The sequence below is a fragment of the Aquarana catesbeiana genome, linkage group LG03 (genome assembly GCF_042186555.1).
Source record: "Aquarana catesbeiana isolate 2022-GZ linkage group LG03, ASM4218655v1, whole genome shotgun sequence".
NCBI lineage: Eukaryota > Metazoa > Chordata > Amphibia > Anura > Ranidae > Aquarana > Aquarana catesbeiana.
The window spans coordinates 384663101-384681773 of NC_133326.1; the positions used below are offsets into that span (position 1 = coordinate 384663101).

Here is an 18673-nt window from a genome sequence, read left to right on the forward strand (position 1 = left end):
TAGAAGTGTTAGGTAACGAATTAGTATTAGGAAAAACATATCATCATAATTATAATCATATAAGGTTGTAGCCTACACTTAAGATAAACAAATGTTCAGTGGAGATACCAGAAGTTATACAGGTATCCATATAGTTAATCATTTTATGTGGTATTGATGAAATATATAACAATTTGTGTGTTCCTAGATAGAGCGGTTTACAGATATACATTTATAGAGATACAGTTATATCACCAAGTTATGCAATGATGATTAATCAAACTTATACTGAGTGTATTTTACATTAGACCGAGTACCAGAATATTTAAAAGTTTATACCTATCCTTACCATTATACACCTTATGAAAATAGGACGTATTAATTTAAAAGGATGGACTCAAAACATGTGTGAGACACCTGGTGGTTGAAGGTGGTATTATTTTAACTCACTAAGTTTCCAGAGGAAGTTAATAATTAAGTCTCCTAACCCAATGGGAAGTGAGCCACCTCCTTTTGGGCAGGGCCATTATAATTTTTATGGTCTTATTATCTGAAATGGTATTTAGAGGCAAGGAAGATGGGAGACCGGACGACCAACGAAGGGAAGGAGGAGAGAGCTCAGGGGGAGAGCTCAGGGATCCACCCTGAGGGGGGACACTGGGAGACACACACACTCCCGGACTGACACTCATGCACCATGCATGAATACATCTCTTTACATTCATGAAAATTCCTCAACACCTAATACTTAGAACTCGGAGGTCACAAGAAGTAAATCCTCTTTAGGAGTATCCATTTTGAAACTACGGCAGCCATCTTAACTCTGGTAACTAGCCCATAGGAATTACAGCCATCCTGGAATGGGTAATTATGTCATGTTGATTTTATCTTGTATGTTCTCTCAAATATTGATATGTTCTCACAGATATTGATATATTGAATATTATACAGTTGATAATCATTCTCCCGAATCAATAACCGCCTTGTAGATTTTTCTCTAAAGATTCAGATTTTTCATTATATTTTTCTTTTTGCATAGTTGCCACATTTATTGACAAAGCAAACGTCTAATTCATTTCACAATTTTAACCACTTACTTACCTGCAGTAAAGTAACGGTTGTACGTGTGAAATACAGATGTTCTGTTTAATTGTCAAGTTCACAAGGTTATTGATTCTACCGAGAAGTTATCATGGTGGTATTATGTCAAAGGGACGGTACGCCCATTCTTGCAAGTGTTTTTATTGATTTTCAAGACGTTCATGTAACGCAATCGGTATCTTAATTTCATGTGATTATTTGTGTTTGTTTACCAATAAAATTTCTATTTGGTGTGACCACACGTCTCCGTGAATAAGTTTCACAAGTATAGACTGCGTCACATAGATTGATTTTGTATCTTAAAAATATCTTCGTTAAAAATTACTCAAGGATAATTATTGTGCGGGAAACCTGTCCTTAAAAAGGCACAACATATTCTGACTGAAAATTCACGACATCTGGAAAAGTCCAACCTGCTCCCCTCCCAACAGATTACGTACTTGGGGTACACCCTAGATTCAAGACAACAGAAGGTGTTTTTACCAAGAGAAAAAATACAAAAAATTCAAGAGGCAATGAAAATGCTACAAACCAGTCAATCATGCACAATAAGGGGGGCAATGTCGACTTTGGGGTTATTAACCTCAGCAATCCCGGCAGTACAATGGGAGGGATTGCATTTTTGACCACTACAAATATTAATTTTAAAAATATGGCTGTCCTGAAAGACGATTAGGGGAAAAACAAAGTTACTTACTGGTAACGTTCTTTCCTGGAGTCTTTCAGGACAGCACTAGTACCCGCCTGAATGTAAATAATTTGAAATTTCCTGAAACAGGAACTGTGGTATTTTTGTTGATTATGTGTATCACGTGTTCTTGTGTCTCCCCAGCAGACTGTAGGTGCTCTAAAACAACTGAGGAACCAGCGGGGAGGAAGAGTTTTAAAAGGGGCTGGCGCAGTGTTTAATGCAGAGGGGAGAAGCCAAGGTCTCTCAGGTGGCTGTCAGGTGGCTGTCCTGAAAGACTCCAGGAAAAAACGTTACCAGTACGTAGCTTCTTTTTTTTTTTTATTTTTTTTTTTGCTGTTTCTTCCAATCACACCTAACAAAGGTTAGAAAGCATTGTAGTTTTCTTTCAGCCAGGAAAAATACTTATACTTACTATGTAACCTTTGCATTAGAGTTTGTTGTGTTTTGTTAGTTTAGGCCCCATGTACACTGAGCATGTATCCCCTGTTTATCCAAATCAGTGTTTTTATTATGTCTAGGACATCCAAAGGAGCATTTTTGCATATTCAGGAGGTACAGTTGCATCCAGCCCCACTGCCTGCAGCATATTAAAGTCTATGGGAAGCTAAAATACGCTGCAGCTGAATGTGATTGGATGCTGTACCAAAAATTACTTTAAAAGCAGGAGAAAGCAAGTCTAAAGCCCACGATCGGACATTTCGACAACAAAATCATGTAATTTTGTCCCAAGGGTGTTGGCTCAAACTTGTCTTGCATACACACGGTCACACAAATGTTGGCCAACAATTACAAACGTAGTGACGTACTAGACATACTACGTGTTTTTTCAGCTCTTTAGCACCACCCTTTGGGCTCCTTCTGCTAATTTCGTGTGAGTAGAAGTTTGGCGAGCGTTGATTCGCGCTTTTCTTTTCGCGTTTTTCATTTAGCGCTTTTCAGTTTGCGCTTTTCATCTCGTGCTTTTCAGTTAGTTTGTGAACGGCTGTTCGTCAACCAGACATGTTGCGGAATCGGAGAAGATACCCTGTTCGATAATGATTTGATTTGGTAAATTTTCTATATTTTTGGATGCATAAAATGCACTTTTTGGTTATTTTCTATTGGCAGATAGCATGTCTATTTTTTTTTTTAAATGCACAATAAAAAAATTGTGTAGAATAATACTTGGCTATGTGTTTAACTTCAAATGACAGTCTGGGAGTAGGCAGTTACATTTTAAAAAATACAATGTAAAATTGACAAGGAACACCAACATAGTTGTATTAAAAACTAGGGTATAATGGTGTTGTGGTAACTTGCACAAATAAAACAAAAAAATATAATAATATTATTCTTGATATCAGTAGAAAAAAAAGTCTTTGAAAATTTGTTTGCAATAACTCCATCAGTATCACCAGCAAAGCAGCTTCATTATTATCCCATTAAAGAAGAGAATTGTGCGCTGCATTTGGAGATTTCATAATTTGCCACGTCATGAATGTTAATTCTTCATTACGAACGCTAGTTTACAAGACCGACTGCTTCTGCTTCCGAGCATGCGTGTTTGTACTTTGGATTTTTGTCCAACGGACTTGTGTACACACACTCGGAAAATCAGACAACACACATTTGTTGGCGGAAAATTTGAGAACATGCTAGCCAACATTTGTTGGCGGAAAGTCCGACAACAAATGTCTGATGAAGCATACACATGGTCGGACTTACTGCAAACAAGCTCACATCCAATATTTCCTGTCGGAAAATCCGATCGTGTATACACGGCATAACAGTTATAGTGCACCATGACTTTCCTGGCTCAACCTAATTCCCCTCTGGGTGGGTCAATTCAGTCCGGGTAAAATAATGTTTGCATATTTGAACTATTAAACCTAAAAAAAAAGTAGAAAACCCAATTGATGTAATTATATAGAAAAGGAACACATTCCGACCAATGGGAGACCAAAGTGTTCTGAATCTGTGTTTTGGAGGTGGTGTTTTGCCAGATTGCATGATGTACCTAACTATGCTGTAGCCACGAAAGTTGAAAGGTAGTAGCAGTGGCATGGTTAGGAGCAAGTTTACACCAAAGGCATTGTTTGTTTGCTTAAATTTGTACAATTATGCATAGAAAAGTATCCCAGAACATTATGAGGAGCTGCAATTTTTAAAGGAAATTAATAGTGGTTTTGTATGCATTTTGATTCTCTCTTTATTATGGTCAGGTCTATGCACCTTTTTACATGTTAGTGAGAATAGTTTTACCTGTCTTATAACAAGGTTCTCTTGAATCCAAATTTGCATTAACTGCTTCCATATGACTTACTAAGTTTTACAAGCAAGTAAAGTGGTACATAGAAGACATCCAGGTTTCTGTCATAACCTCACTAGACCATCTAATGCAGCAGTTTCTGAGGTGTCTAAAAACCCCATGCTCAGTTCTCCAAATGGAATTCTCAGCCAATTTGTAAATGTTTTGGGCAATGTTTGTTTCAAACACTTGATACATTTTTCTTTTTAATATGTTGGCAGGTGAGAGGGTAGAAACCAGACCAGCCAGCTCAAGAAATGTCAAATCACCAGTGTCTAAACTCGGCAACCCACTGAGTGGCCCACAGATGCTCCCAGAATGCACCAGATGTGAAAATGGAATTGTGTAAGTTAAAAGCATTAAAGCAGAATTATAGGCTCTACACAAACAAAAAAAAAATCTTTACAGCAGCAGAAGACAAAGCTTAGGGCTTTTATTAATTTAACAAATGCCATAAAACTACAGAATTTACCTTTCCTCTTTTTCTCTAGTAGTGATGCCACTAATGCCCTCAAGAATTGCTCCTGGTGGTGTAATTTATACAAATGGAACAAATTATAGAATACAATGTATACTTTTTATTAGCAGTAAAAGCATTCTTTTAGAAATGCAGAAAGTCATATTAGTTTATATATTTTAATGAGTTTTGTGTAAACAGCAGACGGATGCTGGCCCCCTGAGGAAGACTTCATACGTTGAGATGTGTTGGGGCTTCTCTCTCCTTGCATCTGTCATTATTTTTGATATTTGTGCCTCTGGTCGGAATTTTGTGCCAGTTATATTGTCAGTCACTATTTTTGTATGTACAAATTTTTTGGTGGATTCATATTGTCCCCATTCATTTAGGGGTTTATTTTAATATTGTCCTGTGTTTTTAACGTTATAATTGACTTTGTGTTGTATATTGTTTATTACCTATATACTTGCTTGGTATCTGGAAGTTCCAATTTCCCCCTCTTTCTTCCCCTTTGTGGGTTTCTGTCCATTCTTAGAAAAAATACTGGTCAAAACAGAAAAAAAACGCCCCCCATCTTTTATGTGTTTTTTGTTTATAGATTGCATTAAAATTATTATTATTATTATTTTTTTTTTGCAAACAATGTGAAAAGAGATCCTAGTTTTTCCCCCCAAAAATAATGTATTACTTTGTTATCTTAACCACTTCCTGTCCTTTATAAACAGCCTAAAGTTGAAGTTATTACACTAGGATCATGACTGCAGCTGTAGTCATGATCCCAGTATTGTTATTTTCAGCAGATTATTCCCTTTCTACTAAAAGTAATCAGAGCAGCTATACAGCTGCTGGATTACTTTTTCAGGTGGAGGAAGTGAGCGCCCCCATTCGGACAGGAGAGCCCAAAAAGGATGTGACTAGCAGCATCCTGTTCCTGGGACACAGTGAGAGGAACTGATATTGTTCCTCCCACTGTGTGATCTCAGAAGCTGGAACCAAGGAGGAGTTAGTCACTTCTGGTTTTGGCCTCATGTAAACAAACCATTACTTGCTTGTGAAGGCATCAGATAAAACTGATCTCTGAACAGCAGTAAAGAAGAAAAAAGGGACGGTCAAAAGAGGGGTTACCCATCACTCTGTGGGTGCACACAGAGACTAGCGGGACAGCATAGCCAACCAGAGGAGATTGGTTGGGGCAAAACAGTCTGATTCGAGCCACAAGGATCAAATTTTTATTTTGAATTTGGTGGGGCATCCCCTGATGCTATAGGCAGCTTTATTAAATGGTAGTGCAGAATTTATTATATAGTGTTTTCCACCAGCCAGTGTGTGAGGAGCAGGATCTTTATATTGAAAGATAATCGCCTTTATTGCATAGTAGTGGGAGACTAAGCAAAGTCCTAGTTGTCCTGCGATTGGCCAGGGGCTCCACCACTCCTAGGAGGCATACCCCTGAATCCTGAGGGATTGTAATGTTTGTAAGATCTGTTTTATATTTTAATATTCTAGACTGTTGTGGATTAAATAAAGCTTCTCCTATAAGCAAATAATTCCATGCGCTAATAAGCACAATCATAGCTTTCTTGTATAATGCCGGGAAAGCACAATTGTTTATCTTCAAGTAACACAGACAGACGCTTGTATCACATTGAGCTTAGTAAAATCCTGCAATAGAATGCTCTACTTCTTCTATTTATGCTGTACACATGAATAACAAAGGAAGGTGGTGGATTCAGAATCAGCCAATCAGCCACTTGTATTCTTTCAAAAGAACCAATCACACACATGTATATATTCAAATAGAATTCCAGTAGTGACGTGTGCAGATGGTCGTGTGCAGAGCCATGCGGTTAGCTTATTGTGAGACACAAAGTGTCTCACAATTTGAACACTACTTACAGGGCTCTGAACTAGATTGTGTGCACATTCCCACTGCTACCAATGACGCGAGCCGTACTCTATCATGGCTCAGTGGGCCATAATGTTGTATGGTTATGCTATGGTTCCCATGTACGCAGATCTGCTTGCTAGGAGCATTAATGCAGTCGCCATGAGGTGGCCAGGCTCTTGGTGAGGCATGAACGAACATCCCTAAAAGAGCAAACAGATCTGCCGTGTCCACGGGAAGGTTTCCGCAGCCAATGGTCTTCCACCAACTTCTGTATGTGCGAATACGCTTGCGTATCTGACAACATACATTGATAAAAATTTCCACAACAAGACCAGTACAATGATACCTCTGTATAAGACCAAAACACATGTATAAAATCTGCTGGGGTGTGAGAGCATCTCCAGCAGGTGGCAGAGTGCTGGGTAGAAACTACATTCAACCGTGATGGGGTGAGACACAATGCACTATTTTATATTATATAAGCTTATCCCTGGCCGAGATCAGGTGTTGGGTGGAGTAGTCTAATACATCCTCACAGTCATCTTTGTTCAGGGTCATAAGATATTGGGACCACATCTCTCTACATTTAAATAATACTGTGTGGGCAGGATAATGCAGGGCTTTATACATACTAGAGTGTGCTAGAAAGGGATGCAGATTTCAGTAGAGGCTCCAGCCCCATTACAGAATAAAGGTTTTATGTTACAGTTTACTTGAGAATAATATGTGAAGTCCCTCCCCTTAGGATGCATAATCATCCAGGCCTCCACTAATTGCTGCTGATATAATTTTTGTTTGACAGCTTTAAGGTTTTTCCTGCTGAACGTAGAGAGATAGGTTGAGTATCAAGAGTTGGATCAAGCACAAAATTAAAGTCTCCTGCCATAATAACTTTCCCCTCCTTAAAATTTTCTAATTTACTCAATATCTTTCTCAAAAAAAGACAAGGGTGAATATTAGGGCAATAAATATTAACAAATGTATACTCATTATTAAACAGGGAACCCTTAATAAATAGGTACCTTCCTTCGGAGTCAGACTCCATTGCTTTTAAAGTAAATGGTGTATTCCTATCAAAACCAATTGCTATTCCTTTAGATCTTTTATTAGGAGAATATCCATGAAACCAAACTGGAAATCCTTTTGAGCTCAGTCTAACCCCGGAAGACTATTTAAAATGAGTCTCTTGTTAAAAGACAATATTTGATGACCAACTTTTCAATTCCTGCATTATTTGGTGCCTTTTATTGAGATTGTTTAAACCTCTCACATTATAGGTAATTAACTTTAAGGGCATCCTCTATCAAATATATGAAGCATAAGCTAAAGAAAGCATTCAACCATAGGAGAGAGATATAATTCTTCCACTTCCTTTAAGGTGATCCATTTAACTAACAACAAAAAACTTAGCACAGACCAACAACTCAACCCTACCCCATCAATTTTACCCCATTCAGACTTTATTTATACCACCCCCCTACACTGAATCTCAATTATATGCCCCATCGGACTGTCACCCAGATTAGGGGCGCCCAGCCCGACAGGGCCTCCCCTGGGGAGTTTTGTATGTCCACATGAACCCCCAGACCTCATTCCCCTTTGGGGAATGGTTCTAAGGGTGCAGGCAGGCATCGCCAAACCCTGGTGTACCCCCTGAGCGATTCTCATTCCCTTGCCGCCTCATCTCCCCCTTACCACATGTTTCACTGCTTTACCATTGGTTCCCATTTTAGTTCTAGTCTTAGGGCTCTATACTTTATTTCAAGACTGCTCTTTTAGCTTCCCCCATTCTGGGTTTTTTTTTTCCCAGTTTTCCAAGTTGACCAATGGCATATCTAGTTTGCTGCAGAAATCTTTCAAATCTTCCGGAAATCGCAGTGTAGCTGAAGTCCCCTGATTTTTCACAATTATATTTTTCCCCTGTAGCTGAGTTACCAATGGTTTCAACGCCCTCCTACGGGCTAAGGTCTCTTGTGATAGGTCTGTAAAGATCAGTATTTTAGCTCCATTAAATTCAATCGGTGCAGCACTTCTCATACCCAGTGAAACTTGTTGCTTAATAAGAGAATTTCATAATAAGAGAATCTTGCTATTACGTCTCTTGCGGTGTCTGTTGGTGGCGTAATTATTCTTTGTATTTTGTGTACTCTTTCAAAGCGTATAGGAGATGTTATTTCTTTTTTCAATATTTTATTAAATAGCTCACAGACCGTTTTCTCTAGATCAGAATTTTTTACGGACTCTGGCAGGCCCCGAATTCTTAAGTTGTTACGTCTATTCCAGTTTTCATGATTTCTGAGCCTATAACGGATATTCCTCATTTCCAGCCAGTCCAATTCAGCTCTCTCCCGCAGCTCCATAATGGCTTTTTTATGAACATCTAACTGAGCTCCAGATTCTTCTACTCTTTGTAGCACATTCTGTATATCCATTCTTGTGGCATTCAGTTCTCCTTTAATCATGCATTCTAAGTGAGACATCATCTCTGCCATATCTTGCTTTGTGGGGAGTGCTTGTAGGCTGTTTCCCTCTCCATTCTCTGTTGTTATTGATCTTTTTGCGGTACTCCCTCTTCTCCCACATCAGTTTTATTTGTCAGCCCCTCTAACACGAGGGTTACTTACTCCACAATCTCAACTGTCTGTTCCGTTCTTTGGTCTGTTTTATCCTGTACCATATATGTCTTTATAGAGTTACAATTCTCACTTTCAGCTTGAGTAGCTTTGACTCCTTTTCTCCCCATTATTCCCTCCTATGAAATTGTTTTTACTCTATATATTCGCCACCCAAAGTACAGTCCCTTACTGATCAAGTAGGCACTTGCATAAAAGGGAGTAAAACCCAGAGAAAAACAAGGAAAAAAAATGTATTTGCGCTTTTTCTACTGAAGCAAGCTAATACCTTCCCAATATATCAATTAGGATACCCTTGTATAGGGGATGCGAATAGATCTTTATGTAGCTATATATATTTACGGTAAGTCGGCATACAATCCGTATGAAGTCAAGGATTCGGAAGAAGAAGATAGCTGGGACTTCTAGTAATGCTGCAGGGGGACAGAGATTCCAAAGGGTAGATAGGTAGGTAATTCAGATCACATACATTTAGAGCTACTCATCAACTTTATAAAATTATTTGGCTGACAAGCTGACTAACTAGTTGTTATGAAGGTGTGTAAATACCGAATATGACCACCTTAAAGACTATAAAAACAGCTCAGTATAGATATGTATGTTCAAATATCTCTTTCGTAATTTAAATACAAAAAAAACACGCTAATGAGTGTTACAAACAGTATGTGATAAAGTTAGTCCCATACAAATTAATATAGTCCCATATGAAAAAGTCCAAAGCAAAAAAGAAAGTGGATCTGTCATAAGTGAATGGCGTGAATTTCATCCAAATTTAATAGGTGGTGAGATAACATATAATTGGAACACTTCTATGTGGTATTAAGCTTACCAGAAGCAAGCCAAATAAGGGCAAGTGGCTTAAACCCAGCCTGGGCCTTTGGAAGAAAACGATCCAGGTAGATTAGGATGTAATACACTCGTCCCGTATATCCAATCCACAGAAATTTATCCGGAAATATATAATAAAAATATAGCGTAATACTGACAACGCAAACCACTCAAAAAATAAATAAAAAGTGCAACACTCAACATAGACCCAAAATCATATGTGTTCATAAAACATCCAGTGTCATTACAACAACTAGGATTGTTATATGTGAATGTCATGCAATCATGTAAATAATTATTAAGCAGGTATGTGAACCATACCCAAAATCTGCTTAGCAGATATTGGTGGAAAGTGAGCATGTAACAATCACCAAGATTAAAGTGAAAGATGCTCACCACAGTTTGCCATCTGGTAAGCAGTTTGTATTTGTGGCTTGCTGCACCTAGAGGGATCTTTCACACTTTAATCTTGGTGATTGTTACATGCTCACTTTCCACCTATATCTGCTAAGCAGATTTTGGGTATGGTTCACATACCTGCTTAATAATTATTTACAGCTATACGCTAGCTATACGGCTATGCCAGTAGAAGCAGAAATATATATGTAGATAAGTTCAATCAATCAATCAAGCTAGTAAGAAAGTTCAAGAATTAGTAAAAAGGGAAGCAGACAGTCCATGAATGCAAGCTTGTGGGTTTTAAGGCAAACTAAAACGCATTCAATCAAAGTAGCACAGCAATTTTTACTTTAGTTTTTCCTTTTTTCCTTTCCTTTTCCAGCACCTCTAAATATCAATGCCGTATATACGGCTATAGAAGTAGAAGCAAAAAAAATATGCAAATAAGTTTGATCAAGCTAGTAGGAAAGTATCAAGCATTAGTAAAAAGGCAGGCAAACAGTCCATTGATGCAAGTTGGTGAATTAAAGCAAGCTATATCAAGCTCAATAAAGGTAGCACAGTTATCTTAAAAGCTTATAACAATCTTTCTCTTAGATACCGCCTCACCAGCCTCCTGAAAAAAATTTACTTTAGTTTTCCTTTTTCCTTTCCCTTTACACCAGCTCTAAATATCACTGCTGTATGTTTTCTACCCGGTCTTCAAATCTTCAGTCCTGCAGATTAGCTGGTCCGGGCTGCAGAGATGTGCTCCGTCTGCCCGACTGGCCCTCTCACCTCCGTGAGCCTCTGCTAACAAAAGCTCCTCAATATCCTTCGAGGATATCAGTGGGCGGACTGCCGCACAATGTTTCCCCCGCTCGTGGAATGCCTCCTGTCTCTGTCCGGCGCCAGGTCCTCCTCCGGCTGACCTCCGCTCCACTCCACTCTCCTCATGCAGGCTCTCTCACCTTCCTTCTCTCACCCTACGGGTGAACAGCTGCAGCCTCCAACCCCTTCTCCTCTCCGCACGTCAAAGGCTGCCGGACGTCAGCTCACTGCGGAGCTCTCAATCCCAGGATCGGGGGAGGCAATCAGACGGCTGGAGTCCGGGGTCTAGGTAAGATCGGGCACAAGCACTCAGTAAGAGCTTCCAGGGGTTCCAGGATTGCCAGAAAAAGGGTATGTGGACCGGCATCACCAGGAGAGTTTTACCTCTCTCAACATGTTCTACAAGAAAAACAGAAATGGAAGGCATGCACACCTAGTGCATTACCAAAGATAATTTAATAATAAAAATGTTTTATACAAAAGTGGGTACTCACATGTTCGCTCAGGGGGGAACACTTGGAGCTCACAGCCTCACGCTGCTACTTGGCGCCATGTTGTAGCTCCACCCCCTCCGTGGTTACAGTTTACTATGCTACTTACATTTACCAAACATTTGCCAACTGTCACATTTTCTATATACAAAGAATGTGAAATTTGAATGCATAGAGAAATGACAGTGAATGGTTTGGTGGTTAATTTTCTAAAAACTTCAGAAAATGAAGATGAATTATGTATTTTGTTCCTTTATTTCTTTTGTACAGATTGGGATTGCCCAGTGCTGCACACAGTATGATCCTGAAACCTGGAATAACACTGAATGATATTCCTACAGTATATACATTAAAGCTTTCAGTGTTTTGTCTCTCCATCTCCTCTGTCTAGGGACTGACAATGTTAGAACCATTTTGTTATCTGATCCATTTTGTTAAAAATGTGATCATGAATAAATTAAAGGATCATGACTGGTCCTCTCTAATAGGAAAGGATTTAAATAATTGATACCAGTTTTCCTAATTAGAAATTAATTTACAGTTTGTCTTCAAAAAGTTTCTGATCTCTGATTACTATGATTGGACTACTTAGATACTTTATCTTAAGCTTCATAATTTTTTAATACCACAAACCTCTGATGTTTCAGGCTAACACTGTCAGAATATATACTCAGTTATTGCATATTATATTCCATATTATTTCATATTATTATGGAATTCCCAGTGACTGTAGTGTTCTTGATTTTCAAAATTTCACTTTTTTAGCTCCTAGAATTTCAAATGTTTAAAATGGGACTCTATTCAAAGATTTCTAAACCACCTCATGCACACTAAAAACCTCTTGCAGCACATTGGCATAGCATAGCATTTTGTGCACATTGTCTGTCGTGAAGCTGTGATCGTAAACAAACTAGTGAAGCATTACAAAAATTCTACCATACATTTGTATTCATTGGGTGGAAAATACTAAGTTAAGGAAGGTATTTTTTTGACCAAATTTTCTAAACTATAACAATTAATATTATTATTAGCAATTAAGAGCCCATGAGAGTTAGATATAATAATCACATGGTTGAAAAGCTTGGTAAATCAAATCTGTTTGTCTTATATTAACTCTTCCCAATTGTTTGGCACTCCTTTATTGTCTCACTCCTTCCCCCTTCACCTTAATAGATAACTAAATCTTTAAATAAATGAATCCCAACCCTCTCCAGCTCATGCTAGTTGCACCCCTTTGTACTTAAATTAGCAGGTTACCCTGTCCAGGAGCCATGGCCTGCGTTAGGCTGGGTGGTGCTCCAGTCTTCCTCTTGGCCTGTAGAGCCACACTGTATTGTGCATGCGCAGTCTATTGAAAAAAGCTGCTTATACAGAGTGCCATGTGGTTCTGCTGACTGAGAAGTGGACCAGAATGCCAAGGCCAAGGCTCATGGATCCTGTTTAATGTAAAGTAGTATAAATAGCATGGGCATTGAAAGAATAGTTACCTTTTAAATGTTTTTTTTTTTTTTTTTGGTGCTATAAATTTGACTAGCGTTTACAGCCCCCTGTCCTTGTTTAACTTTGGACATTATTCACCACTCAGTTTTGTTTGACCTGAATATCCTGGCTAAGATTGTTATTTATGACTGACCACCAGCCCCTGCTAGTTAGTGCAAAATTCATCTTTTCAACTTGCAGAGTGCAGCAGGTGTTTGCTAATTATCAAAATAATCTGGCAATTTGTTTTTGTTTCAGACCTGACTATTCTTTATCCCAGTTTGCTAGGTTATTGTATGTGGCAAGACTCTCTATAAACATTGCATTCTTGCTGGTTGGCTTTCTGCCCACACAGGATGAAACCCACATGATGCTGGTGATGTCTGCGATTGCATACATTTATTGTCTTACAGGGAATGCTGAAGAGGGCAGTGACATGTTTGTCCTTTTGCTAGAATACATTCTGTGCATGAGTTTAGATTTTTGTTTTTCTTTAAATCCTCATTGAATGTTAGTGTGCTGCAGTGCCATTCATTTTTACTCCAGTGCACCTTGCCTATGGATGTGCACTGCAGCCATGATGCACAGTGACACACTACCGCATGGTGTAGTGTGCTTTGTAACAAAGAATAGTAAGGGCCCGTTCATATCAAAGTGATGCAGTCATGCATGCATTACTGCATGGATTACTGCAAACCATGGTACTTCATGTTGGTAGGATACAGTGTTATTTACTCTGAATAGCACTGCAAAACACCACCTGAGTGTACAAATTTTGGGGTAGTAGCAGGAAGTGAAGCTTGTCAGCGTTGCATGAAGTTAATGGGGATTTTATTGCACTGAAGTGGACAGGGCTGGTGTGAATGGGTCCTACATGCACCTTTTTTGCATGGTATGACTGGTCACCTGGTAATGCTGACTCCGGAGCCTTAGGGGGATTCCTACCTCCCCATTTGGATGCATTTGAGAAGTGATGCATGATGTATAATATTTACATTGCAATGCTGCAGTACCCACTGTATATATTACCCAACACCTGTATTTTTCACGTTGGTCAACGTGTATGTTAGAAGACATAAAGTATGGTTAGGCACGATTATTTAGGCTACTGTCACACTGGGGAGGGGGTGCGTTAGCGGTAAAGAGCCGCTAGTTTTAGTGGCGCTTTACCGCTGTTATAGCAGCATTTTTTTTGGCCACTAGCGGGGCGCTTTTAACCCCCTGCTAGCAGCCCTAAGAAAGGGTTAAAAGCACCCGTGTTGCGGCGCTGCCAAATCTCTTTGCAGGTGCTTCGGCAGCAGTGCCCATTCATTCCAATGGGCAGGGCGTTTTGGGAGCGGTGTATACACCGCTCCCGCACCACCCTAAAGATGCTGCTTGCAGGACTTTTTTTCCTGTCCTGCAAGCACACCATCTCTTGGTAGAAGCACTCAGGGTTTCTCGCTGGGGAGGCATGAGAGGAGCTTTTCAGGTGCTTTACAGGCGCTATTTTTATTGCTAAAACACCTGAAATGCGCCCCAGTATGAAAGGGGTCTTACTCTGGTATTTTTACTTTGGGTGGATTTTATGATATCAGGGGGTGGCTTCCTTACTCTGGTTTTTGATTGGTAGATTTTAAATGATTTTGCACTGTGTTATGTACTCTGTCAGTGCCTGATGAAGGGGTCCTACGTGGCTCCAAAATGTTGTACCACTGTGATGTGATCATCTTGATAAATGTTTGGACATTATCTTAAAAATCCTTGGTGTGCTTGCAATATACAGTGGGGAAAATAATTATTTGATCCCCTGTAGATTTTGTAAGTTTGCCCACTTACAAAGAAATAAAAGGTCTATGATTTTCATCATAGGTGTATTTTAAATGATAGAAACTGAATATCAACCACAAATCCAGAAAAAACACATGATACAAATGTTATAAATTGAGTTGCAGTTCAGTGAGTAAAATAAGTATTTGATCCCCAAACAAAACATTAATTAGTATTTGGTAGCGAAACACTTATTGGCAAGCACAGAGGTAAGACATTTCTTGTAGTTGGTTACCAGGGTTGCACACATCTCAGGAGGAATTTCGGTCCACTCTTCTTTACAAACCTTCTCTAAATCCTTAAAAGAGAAGTATTTTTTTTTTTTCCCAGAATCATACTTACCTAGGTGGATGCAGCATCGGCCCAATGCTGCATCTGTCCCTGATGCCTCTGCACTGAGAACCGAGCACTGCTGATGGCTCGGTTCTCTCAGCTCCCCGGGCAGAGAGCTGCTGACTATCAGTCAGCAGCTTTCAGCTCTGCAACCCCTCCCCCCGACACTCACTGGAGCGTTGAGATGTGGAGGGGCGGGGTGCAGCCATCTCAGGCTCTCGGCGGCTCGCTGAGAGGCTGAGACGGGTATCAGTCCAGTCCAATTTTCTACAGGATTAAGGTCTGGAGACTGGCTAGGCCACTCCATGACCTTAATGTGTTTCTTCTTGAGCCACTTCTTTGTTGCCTTGGCATGGTATGTTTTGGGTCATTCTGGAAGACCCATCCGGCTCCTCAATGTGGCAAAGCCGGCCTGCACCTTTAGGAGAGAAACGGCCCCAAAGCATAATGTTTCTATCGCTGTGCTTGACTGTAGGGATGATGTTCTTAAGGTCATAGTCAGCATTTTTCTTCCTCCAAACACGACGAGTCAAGGTAATGGCAAAGAACTCCATTTTGGTCTCATCTGACAACAGCACTTTCTTCCAATCCTTCTCCAAATTATTTTGATGATTCTTCTTGCTGATGGTCTTGAAGCCCATTCGAGCCTCGTGCAGGTCTAAAATCTTGTCCCTGACGTCCTTTGACAGCTCTTTGGTCTTGCCCATAATGGTGAGGTTCGAATGGAAGAATTCTATGGACAGGTGTCTTTTATATAAAAGAAGATATATATCAGCGCATGTATGAAAAAGCCAGAAAGCAGCTGAACACCAGGGTCAAACAATCAAATCCCTCAAGACAAATAAGTAAAATGGGTGCAGCGCTAAACAAAATCAAAATCAAAAGAAAAAACATCCAGGAATAAAAAGATATCAATAAGGTAAAAGTCCTTTAAAATATACAGAGCACAAATAATGTCCAGATTTCATGTATGAATCCACCAAGCAAACGTGATTTTCACAGCAATGTTATGTGACTGATAGAAGTGCCCTTCACCATATACTGAATGGCCTCTCACCTGATGACCAAGACCCTTGAATAAAGAGTCATGAAAGCATTCCCATAGGGATCATGAAAGTGAAGGTTCAGTCCAGTGACAGGAGACTCCTCCAGATAACCACGTAGGGGGGGGTCAGCATAATTCATATAAATAGAAAGGGACAAACATAGTGCTCTCCGTATGCTATACTTTATTAAAAGGTAAAGAAAAACACTTACATAACAGGCACTTCACAAGTGCCAGGACGGTAACAGTGCATAAAAACAGCAGAGTGTGTACAGCTGCTGAGGAAGTCCCCGCCCACTGGGACGCAATGCGTCCAGAACGTGACGTTGTGACGTCATCCGCGGCTACCGCGCATGCTCCATCGCTTGTACACACTCTGCTGTTTTTATGCACTGTTACCGTCCTGGCACTTGTGAAGTGCCTGTTATGTAAGTGTTTTTCTTTACCTTTTAATAAAGTATGGCATACAGAGAGCACTATGTTTGTCCCTTTCTATTTATATGAATTATGCTGACCCCCCGCTACGTGGTTATCTGGAGGAGTCTCTTGTCACTGGACTGAGCCTTCACTTTCATGATCCCTTTGGGAATGCTTTCATGACTCTTTATTCAAGGGTCTTGATCATCAGGTGAGAGGCCATTCGGTATATGGTGAAGGGTACTTCTATCAGTCACATAACATTGCTGTGAAAATCACTTAGGTGTCTTTTATACACATAACAAGTTGTTGTTATGAGCACCCTCTTAAATTGACAGGACTAATCTGTGTACCACTGGAGCCAGAATTATTGTTGATTGGTAGGGGATCAAATACTTATTTTACTCACTGAACTGCAACTTAATTTATAACATTGTTATGATGTGTTTTTTCTGGATTTGGTTGATATTCTGTCTCTATCAATTAAATTACACCTATGATACAATTATAGACCCTTAGTTTCTTTGTAAGTGGGCAAACTTACAAAATCTGCAGGAGATAAAATAATTATTTTCCCCACTGTATATACTTAAAATCTTTGCTTTGGGTACCTTAGTCAGCCCATTAAAATGAATGAGCTCCCTTCACGCAATGAATATTAATGCGTGAAAAACCTGAACTACAGCACCACAACAATGTGAGCTCAGGCTCATAGAAAAATAATATTTATGATTTGTTTAACAGCTCAGTGTTGGTAAAAAAGGAGCTAACTAGACAGTTCACAATTATGATATGCAAAACCTCCATGGTCAAACAGCACTTTCTGGCATTTTTTATTCATTTACTATTTTATTGGGAAATTCAATATTGCTATGGTTGGTAGTGTTTGGTTTGTGTACAGAGAACTTAAAAGCACTGTGTAATGGTGTAGGGTAGAAGTAGTGTTGGTAATACTGATATGAAGGGTCTGGGGGTAGAAGAGGTGATGACACCTAAAAGCCTGCTTACACTTCTTTATCAATAAGGCACTACTTAACTAAAGGCTTTTTTATCTGGCATGAGTGGTGTATTAACAAGTGATTTATCTTTCTTCTTATTCAGTGGTACAATAGTCAAGGCTCGCGACAAGCTCTACCATCCAGAATGTTTCATGTGTGATGACTGTGGGCTGAACCTGAAACAAAGGGGATATTTCTTTATTGAAGAGCAGCTGTACTGTGAGACTCACGCCAAGGAGAGAGTGAAGCCTCCTGAGGGATACGATGTTGTGGCTGTGTATCCTAATGCCAAAGTTGAACTTTACTAACCAATAAAGGGCTTATGTTTTGAAGAAGCACAATGCTTCCTACTAAGCAATATTGTACGAGGCCTACCTGCAAGAAACACGTTAAAATGGCTCACATTCCCAAGACAAGATATTTCCATTTCTAAAATTCTTTCCATGAAATCAATACACAAAGACAAAAAAAATAGCTTCAAAATATTTTACTTCCTGAATGAATTATGCTAAGCAAAGTACCCATAGATAGCATTTTGGAATGATTTATAACACTTAAGCATTAACTATCCATATGTTTGCATTGCTGTTGTGCTTAATACTGCAGTCTACATGTGTGCAATCTACTTTTTTATGTTTTGGCACCAGCAGAAATCTTCTGTAAATACTAAATAATATGTCACTTCTGCTCTAATAAAATATATATTGTTTTTAGAATATTAATGTCTTTAGTAATTGAGTTTCTGTTTTTATTATGGACAGTCTTACTGTACTCCTTTTAGCATGAAGAATTTTACACAGATTTCTTTGATTAATCTTTCTAATACAGGAATAGGCTGTATGGCAGCAGGAATTGGTCATAGTGCAGCTGAATATGTGGTATAGCAGCAGCAATAGTTAGTATGGCTGCAGAAATGGTTTGTATGTCAGCTGGAATGGGTGGTATGGTAGCAGGAATGGACAGTATATTGGTAAAAAAGGGCAGTATGGTAGTTGGAATGGGTGGTGTGGCAGCAGTAATGGGTATTA

General features: G+C 39.4%; 1 protein-coding gene across 1 annotated transcript in view; it reads left to right on the forward strand.

Annotated features, from left to right (window-relative positions):
* The window catches only part of PDLIM4 (PDZ and LIM domain 4), a 261019-nt gene extending 242656 nt beyond the window's left edge, over nucleotides 1-18363 (forward strand). The window contains exons 6-7 of the mRNA XM_073620680.1: nucleotides 4280-4403; nucleotides 17749-18363. Coding sequence (XP_073476781.1) covers nucleotides 4280-4403; nucleotides 17749-17953 — 329 coding nt within the window. The 3' untranslated portion in view covers nucleotides 17954-18363. The remainder of the gene's footprint in view (nucleotides 1-4279; nucleotides 4404-17748) is intronic.
* The last annotated feature ends 310 nt before the right edge of the window (nucleotides 18364-18673 follow it).